General features: G+C 54.8%; 3 protein-coding genes across 3 annotated transcripts in view; 1 reads left to right on the top strand and 2 right to left on the bottom strand.

Annotated features, from left to right (window-relative positions):
* ASPACDRAFT_48867 (uncharacterized protein) overlaps positions 1-2689 on the bottom strand; it is a gene marked incomplete at both ends in the record, with an annotated part of 4972 nt that extends 2283 nt beyond the window's left edge. The window contains 8 exons of the mRNA XM_020202175.1: positions 919-1058; positions 1131-1216; positions 1278-1343; positions 1409-1607; positions 1667-2087; positions 2153-2302; positions 2367-2475; positions 2534-2689. Of these exons, the coding sequence (XP_020060633.1) occupies positions 919-1058; positions 1131-1216; positions 1278-1343; positions 1409-1607; positions 1667-2087; positions 2153-2302; positions 2367-2475; positions 2534-2689 (1327 nt within the window). The remainder of the gene's footprint in view (positions 1-918; positions 1059-1130; positions 1217-1277; positions 1344-1408; positions 1608-1666; positions 2088-2152; positions 2303-2366; positions 2476-2533) is intronic.
* A 337-nt stretch (positions 2690-3026) lies between these two features.
* Positions 3027-4493, top strand: ASPACDRAFT_20840 (uncharacterized protein; the record flags this gene model as incomplete). The annotated part of the gene is made up of 5 exons (XM_020198978.1): positions 3027-3242; positions 3292-3384; positions 3441-3638; positions 3705-4059; positions 4123-4493. 5 exons carry the CDS (start codon positions 3027-3029, stop codon positions 4491-4493), a joined length of 1233 nt encoding a protein of 410 aa, XP_020060632.1.
* Positions 4494-4609: 116 nt separating this feature from the next.
* On the bottom strand, positions 4610-6569 carry ASPACDRAFT_1877685 (uncharacterized protein; the record flags this gene model as incomplete). Its single annotated transcript, XM_020198113.1, has 5 exons — positions 4610-5532; positions 5615-6180; positions 6251-6371; positions 6424-6466; positions 6528-6569. The coding sequence occupies 5 exons, from the start codon at positions 6567-6569 to the stop codon at positions 4610-4612; spliced, it is 1695 nt and encodes a 564-aa protein (XP_020060631.1).
* Between the last annotated feature and the right edge of the window lie 1741 nt (positions 6570-8310).

Here is an 8310-nt window from a genome sequence, read left to right as displayed (position 1 = left end):
CCAGCGAGGCGACCCCGGCGGCGAGCAAGGCAGCTACAGTGGCACTGGCTTTCTCGGGGGTGCGCACTGTGCCACGGACGGAGTGGCCGGCGCGCAGCAGGGCGGCGATGCAGTGCGCGGCGATGAAGCCGTTGGCTCCGGTGACTAGGGTGAGCATTTGGATTGTAGAAGGCTTAGGATCTATGTCGGGTTTAAAGTCTGGACAGAATTAGTGAAAGAGAATAATATCCACTGAATTATCTTTATATTCCTATATGGCTTGAAATTATACGTAGTTCGCAAGGTGAAGTCCCCTTCCAGTATGGAGCTTTTCCGTCGCGTAGATTAGCAAGTGTTTCCCGCGCGGTTGAAGCGGAGACGGAAGCCCTGGTTGTGCATTGCCTCGGTCGCTGTGATCTTTTTTTTATTTGATTCTCTTTTCTTTTCTTTTCTTCTGTTTTGTTGATTGCTGGAATCTAGTATCTTAATATTCCTCGAGCTGACTTTGTATCTTCGATTGTAAATATCTATATTATTTATGAGCAACGGGTGTAGACAGTGGATATCCTACCAAGATTAGGAAAATATCCACACAACGTATCTCAGAACATGGGGGTGTTTATAGCGTGAGCAAGCTTTTCTTTTGCTCGGTATTTCCTACTCCGTTCCCTACCCTACTGTTCTGATACTTGTCGGAAGTCTGCTCCGTTGAAAAGTGGTGGATATCAGCATTGGATGTACGTTTCAGGCCTGAGGTATATGAGACTAGAATCACACAATTCCCAGTCCTTTATTACTGTGAAAGCTACTGCCTCAGTTGTTGTGCGCAGGTGAATCCATCCTGCGAGCCAAAATCACCACCTTCTCACTGGCAACTCTAATACACATAGCGAAAGTCGACCCCCTCCCCCCCAGCCGCAACTCCTGCCCCCTCTAAACGTCGCTCAATGTGACTGCCGGCAGCCTGACCCATTCGCTCTGCCCGCGCGTTCCGACGGCCGTACACCACCCGCAGCGTGGTGGAAATGACAATGGCACCGGCATTGACGGCGACGATCGTGATCTTGGCGGGAATGTACCTGTCTGAATTAGCAAGATTGCCTTAAGGTACATAGCGAGGGAAGAAAGACAAAGAAGCTGTCACAACGCACCCTGGAGCGTCGCGGGCTTGAAAGGTCTGCGGGCCGATGATGTTGGCGATGCTGAACCCGGCCGAGACGAGTGTACTCCCCGCCACCTGTCCGATCGTCAACTCGGCTGCTGCTGCTGCTGCTAATGCAATATTGTGTATGGCTTACCTTCATACTGTAGCCCTTGTAGTTCGCACCGGTCCATGCGAAAATCAGAGCTAGCGGCGCGACGGTCTGTATATTGGTCAGCAACCTATCTCTACTTTACTCGGACATTCCCGCGCTCCGGGAAGACCAACCGTGTTCACCAGATATATACCCGCCAGACAACCGGCCTGATTTGAAGATGGCAGGAAAGACATCAAACACGCGCCCAGCAAGGTGGGCAGCAGGAGGAGGTTGATCGCCAGCCACCGGGAGTAGCCTCGGGCAATAGCCAGGGTCGATCCCATGGTCGCCACAATGCTGATCACCCCGGAGGGCATGTTCAGCAGGGCGCTTTCCTTAGAGTTGTACCCGAACTCCTTGATTAGAATGGAGGAGAAGGTGGTGATGACGCCGCTGGGATGGTGATCAGGATGGTCAGGAGGACGAGCAGGGCCGTTTGCAAATCTCCGAATGCTTCCAGGAACGAACTCGGGTGCAAGCCCTTCTCACCCTCTGTACCACCGGCCTGCTCCTGCTGCAGCCGCTGCGCCACACGGTCCTTGTCGCTGGGGCTCAGGAACCCCGCTGCCGCCGGAGTGGCCGGGAGTACGAGGAGGACCAGCAGCGCCGCGAGGATGTTCACTCCCCCAATGGCCACGAACATGATCCGCCACCCATGAAAGGCGAGCGTGGGCGAGGTATGCTGCGCCGCGAAGGAGATCAGCCCGCCTACTATCTGGCCGGTGCCCAGACCGCAGTACCAGAGGCCATATCGCGGGGTCGACTCGGCTCGCGTGTACCACATGCTGGTATACATAGTCAGGGCGGGGGCTGTAATCGACAACGGTCATTAGATGCACTACATTGGACACGAAAGGGGATAATTTCTGACGCACCGATGACCGCCTCCAGCGCACCGAGAAGCACTCTCAGCGACATCATCCCGGCGAAATTCTGCGCCGCAGCCGAGCAGCACAAGAGCACTCCCCAGCAGAGAATATTGACTCCGAGAACCTTGGTAACCGGGTATCGTTGCAGCAGGAAGCCTACTTGCTGTCAGCGACGGACACGATTGCAGCAGCAGAAGCAGCAGAAGTAAAGAGAACAGACCCTGAGGTATCTCAGCAACGGCATAAGCGATGAAGAACCCCGTAGCCAGCCAGGAGAAGTCATTGCCCTGCATCCCGAGATCATCCTGCATCCCCATCACGTTGGCATACTAGCTCCATCAGCCATCAGCAACTGGTATCCCGACGAGACCACCAGGGTGCACATACATTCAAAGCCACCTTGTCCAGAAACTGCAGCAAGTAGGTCAAGAACATGGTCGGCAGGATGCGCCAGTCGATCCGACGCAACAAGGCTAAGTCATCGTGCAGATCGCCGAGGCCGTAGTCGACGGCGGCCAGCTTTTCCTCTTTGGTGTCTGTCATGGTGTATGCAGCGATGGTAGCAGCATCGGAGGACAAGGAGCGCGGATGGCATGATGAGGGTGTTTAATAAAGGTCTATTGTGGTATTGCAACGAGGTATCGATGCTGGCTGTCACTGGAGGCAATTAGGGCGATAAGCTTCCGACTAGTCCTGCGGCCGTCGCGTAGATAAACAGCCAGATACGAGCCGTCGGCTGCCCGATAAGAGTCGGAAGCAATGATTCATCCTTTCGAAAATGCTCAGGATACATTTATAGCACAACCTCGAACTCGACAATGAGGCATAGAGACAAACTTCAGCTGTAATAATTATTGAAATATTGAACTGTACACTCACAATGCCCTCCCGCACCGACTCCCCGCTGAACATTGCCATCATCGGCGCCGGCCTCGGTGGCCTCAGCGCAGCCGTGGCTCTACGTCGTCAGGGACATCACGTCACGGTATACGAGCGATATGACTTCGCTGGGGAAGTGGGCGCCTCGCTGAGCGCCGCCTCCAATGGATCCCGCTTCCTCGAGCAATGGGGGGTGGATGTCAAGGCTGCGAAGCCGGTCAGTTCCACCTGCTCTGGTATCAGCCAATACTCATCGCGAGACACAGGTGATCCTCAAGAAACTCATCATGCACGACTGGACGACCGGAGAAGTACAGAAAGAATACGGTCTGGGGGACTACAAGGCCAAGTTCGGCACGGTCAGTCGGGCATTCACACCCGCATAGCCCTAATGCCACTGACATGGACCCATCAGGAGTACAACAACTTCCACAGGATTGACATCCACCAACAATTGCTCCGCTCCGCCTTCGACGAGCCGGGAGAGGGTCCACAGTGCGTGTTGAAGGTGAATCACAAAGCCGTGTCGCTGGACGCGGAAGCCGGGGACATCAGGTTCGAGAACGGCGAGACGGCGTCGGCGGACCTCATCGTCGCTGCAGATGGCATTCGCGTACGCACCCAATCTCTGGCGCTTTACCCTAGGCTCTCAAGCATTAACATCAAATCCTTGATGTAGTCCGAAAGCCGCCTCCAGATGGGCATCACCCCCGACTTCACCATGTCAACCTCGTGCTGCTACCGCTGCATCATCAGCGCCGACAAGCTGCGCCGCCTCGGGCTGGACGACTATATCGACAACGCGGCGATCGAGTACTGGGGCGGCATCGGGATCAACAAGATCGTCATGTCCCCCTGCAGCGACGGGGATGTCGTGAGCTGCTACTGCTTCTACCCGGCCGAGCACAACAATCTCCGCGACGATGGCTGGAACATCTCCGCCACACCGGAGCAGTTGGTGGCCACGTTTCCCGCGCTGGATGAGCGGATGCAGCGGTTGCTAATCAATGCTGAGGATATCAAGATGTGGCGCTGTAGGGCCTCCCCATCCCTCGGCTCTAACAGGTTGAAGGAAGCCGTTGGCTGATCTCGAACAGTGTACCGCCACCAGCCGTACCCCTACTGGGTCAAGGGCAAAGTCTGCCTGCTGGGCGACGCCGCCCACCCGATGATGCCCGACCAGTCACAGGGCTCGTGCATGGCCTTTGAGGACGCAGGCGCCTTGGGGCTGATCTTCCACCGCACCTTCGCCGAGGAGTACAGCGTGGCCGAGGGGCTGCAGCTGTACGAGCGACTGCGCAAGCCGCGGGCCACGCACATCCAAGCTGCCAGCTATCGGGCCCGCGAGGACCTCAACGAGCGCATCGGGTGGAGCTCGTCCACGGACCGACCGGGGAAGTTGACGATTGAGGAGGTTTGTGGGTATAACATGCAGGTTCACCTAGAGGAGCTCAAGGCCAGTAGATAGAAGGGGGTAAAATGTGCATATCAACTTTCAAATTCGTACCAGTTATGAAAAAGGCTAAACACAGTGCATCCGAGGTGTCTGTAACTAAGTAAACATATACATAGAGATGAGGCAAATCACACGAACACCATCCCCGGAAACAGACTGTAACGAACACTGGCCCAATTCGCGTCCGCCCGGTCGTCCGCCCAGATGGCTTCGAGCAGCCGCCGCGCTTGGAGAATATGCCCCCAGCCCAGCGTGTTCTCCATCACCATCAGGCGCTCCTTGATGCCCATCCGTCGGTCCATGCTGCGGCTGCTGGCTCCCGCTATCACCAGTGGGAAGAGCAGACTGCCCTCGACGGGGCTGCCGTAGGGGATGGCCCGCCCCGCGGCCACGATTCCCGCGACGGCCTGCTCGACGTCCGCATGGTTCGGATCGTAGCCGTCGACAATCTGATGCAGGCGTAAGCGGATCGCCCATTCGAAGGCTTGCGTGGCCAGATGGTCTACTTCACTGCCCGGGCAGGCTGCTTCGTATTCCCGGCGCCAGCTGTCTAGATGGGCGCGTACGTGCGCCGCGGCGGTCCGGAAGCCGATCTCCGAGAGGTCGTCGATGCGTCGGCTGCGATGCGCCGCGAGAAGATTGACTCGGCCGAGGGAATCCAGTAAGCTCGTGGGGAGTCCAGATATTGTGTAGCTTAATGATGACGATGTGCTGGCAGCGGGGGGAAGGTAGGACGGGGGAGAGGATCCCAACGTAAGGTCGCTCAGGCGCTCCCCTGCCCGTAACAGCGGGGGTTTGCACCGGGAGATGGTGGACATGGAGTCTAGGTAGTGGAAGAGCTGGAGACAGAACGTCCCTTCACTGGTTGAGTCAAGTCGGTGCCGGTCGATCGCGCCGAGGAGGCGCCCGGCCGCTTTGAGGTGCCATTTCCAAGCGCGAGAGGTGCCCTCGAACAGCTCCGTGAGACACAGCAGGAGGATGGTGGTGCAGGCTTCGAGGAAGAATTGCCGATTCGGTCGATGACTGAGCAGATTATTGACTTGGGACAAGGCTGTTCTGGTCAGTGGCACTGTTATTGTCGATATACCATGGAAAATTGAGTGTAGTTGTTGTTGTGTGAAGAACAGACTTACCCCGTCCTTGTCGCGTTAGGGCTCGGTTCCAGATTTGGGGATAGACGCGCCGCCAGTGGCAGCCACTCAGCCCTAACAGGGCGCTGGTGAGAGTCTCCGAGGCGGCGGCCATAGGCAGCAGAGTCGCCAGAAATGGGTTGGCGGTGGAGTTCGTCGTGGACCGTGACAGGGCTCGCGCCACGATTTGGACATAGTGGTTGAAGAGACAGCGATCTTCATCATTGTGCAGATGGGCATTGAGCCCGCTGCCTGGGGGTGGCGCGACGGGTCCGAGGATCATCTCCACATCGATCCAGGAAGGTGAGAAGAGCGATATCGGATCATCGCCGACGGATGATAAGAGATGATCGGAAGGGGAGATCGGATCGAGCTCTGGGGTTGGATCCGAAGCGGAAGACAGGATGAGGTCGTGCGCAGCTGCGGATAAGGGCATTTCAGGAGGCCACGGCAGCGGGGAGACGATCACCGGTGGCGGAGACCGTGCCCTGGGAGTTTTCCAGTAACATGGTAGGTTCAATCGCCGACAGTCGCTACATCGAGGTCGTTTCTCATCGCATTTCTTCTTCCTATTCGTTGACAGTCAGCAGGGGGTGCATGCTTATGCAGTATCGATTGTGTCCTCATGGGTCCCTCTACCGCGTTTTGCAGGAGATACATCCATCCCGGGACCGGGAGGCTCTGGGCCGGCGATTCGCGAGCGTCTGGGCTTCTGCATTTGGTATGCCAGGCTGTTGGGGCTCACAAATATGACCAAGGCCTGGTTAGTCAGTATTGAAATCAACCCGGATGCTGAAGAAGTGCAATCATACGTGCGCAGCGGGAGCACGGCGAGGTGCCATCACAGCGTTGTTTCTATGCCAAGTCAGCCCATGATCAGTCTCAGATGGAGGCAGTAAAGGGGGGGGGTTCTCACAATCACTGCGCACCGAGCGCAGACACGACCCGAGGCAGCCATAGTATCAAAGCATTGAGGGGAGAGGCGAGAAGCGACGGAGGAGGGGAGTTGTGTCGTAGCAGTTGTCAGTTATCAGGGACGCGACGGGGAGGGGTTCGATAAGGCGGTAGAGTCAACGAATGGGATATCAGTGCACTCGGTAGTGAACCCTACTGATAGCCGAGGCGCGGAGAAGTTTCTATCTAGTAGCTAGCAGGAAATCAATGCGCCTGCAAATCAGTGGCACTGTTTATCGGTTGATTGGTAAACTTGACTTCACTTCCTATTCACGCTAATCCAGGCAAGGTTAGGTGGGACTTCTCCCCGGTCGACATCTGGGCTGGAATGCGGGGAAGTAAAAGCCACGTTGACATCACAGTTTGAATCACGTCTGTTCCTCTTCAACAGCCATGGAGTTCTATCTCCCAGCGGACGGGGGTGAGAGAGATACCTGGGTTAACAAGTTGAGCGGCTCTTGGATTGATCCGCTGGGGATCGGATCCCAACACAGCGAACGAGGAATTACCTTAGCAACAAGGACGGTACTCTTTTGACTTTCACATATTTGACTCGAGCTTTGATATCTGATTTCCACCCGTTCCGCGGCCAAAATTGGCTTTATCTAGTCTTTAGTATATCTGGCTTGCGCTGTGGATAGGGCCATCACAGGTGGATGTAGGTCACGTGATAGTCACCGCCTGTGGATGGGATCACAACTAAACATTAATGAAGAGCACAAGATTCCTAGCAGAAGAAAAGATAAAAGAATGCTATCAACGTTGTTACGGGTATCTATTTTGGTCACAATTAGATTGACAACAGAGCATCACGACTTCGAAGACCAAGGTAGCTTCTAAGCCAAATCTACGTATACCAACAACATCTAGATATAAAATCCACAGCGTCTGTCCTATTCAACAAGCATTACTGTTTCTCATCCACTCTTGGTTTCTTGGTAATTGGAACTACTTGAAATATCAACATGTGAAGCAGCCTGGTGACCGCGTTGCATCACATGGCCGGATTACTCAGCTATGTCGACAAGTCATATATATATATCCTGTATCCCGAGCGAGAGGCCAGATCCCGGTTCAAGACGCGACTGTTGACAAGAGACCCTTGGTAGAACTCGAAAGGTGGGTAGACTACGATACGAACTGAACTCGCACTTGTTAATAGATAGTTTGTAGCAAGTTTGAACCCATATTACCATCATCCCCCAACCCCGTCCCCCGCACATGAGCAATGGACATCAATATTAGTCGAACTCTGATTACTTACAGCATCAGATCCAGGTAACATGGTCTTAGACTACGGGATCCGACTGAAGAGGTCTACTGCAATGCATCTAGCATTAAACAGTATGAACCCGGTACAGATGCGGCTCAAAGTCCAGTTCGTGATTACCACAAAGCTGGAAGGAGACCAACCAATTCAGAGAGTGGGGCACGGAGCAATTTTGGAGAGTCAATCAATAGGTAAGTATAGTGGAACTGGAAATGATAAGCCTACTCTAATCAGCCTTGGCTATATTAGTGCTATGCGTTACTGAAGCTTCGCTGTCAACAGTCTTGTATCGAGCTTGTCACGAGCACTGAGCCAAAGCCGGCCACGAATCAGTCAATGAGCGCTAATGCCTGTTCCGATGTTAATTCCATTATCGACCCAGAAGAGGCACTACGGAGTACCTGTACTGAGGCTGTGCTGATCTCGGTGAAAGTACCGCATACTGCCATTGCCCCTCTATCATCATCCCTGGTAA

Source organism: Aspergillus aculeatus (genome assembly GCF_001890905.1).
Source record: "Aspergillus aculeatus ATCC 16872 unplaced genomic scaffold ASPACscaffold_1, whole genome shotgun sequence".
In the NCBI taxonomy this organism is placed as follows: domain Eukaryota; kingdom Fungi; phylum Ascomycota; class Eurotiomycetes; order Eurotiales; family Aspergillaceae; genus Aspergillus; species Aspergillus aculeatus.
The sequence above is the reverse complement of the archived record's forward strand: the minus strand, read 5'-3'. Positions and strand labels throughout refer to the sequence as shown.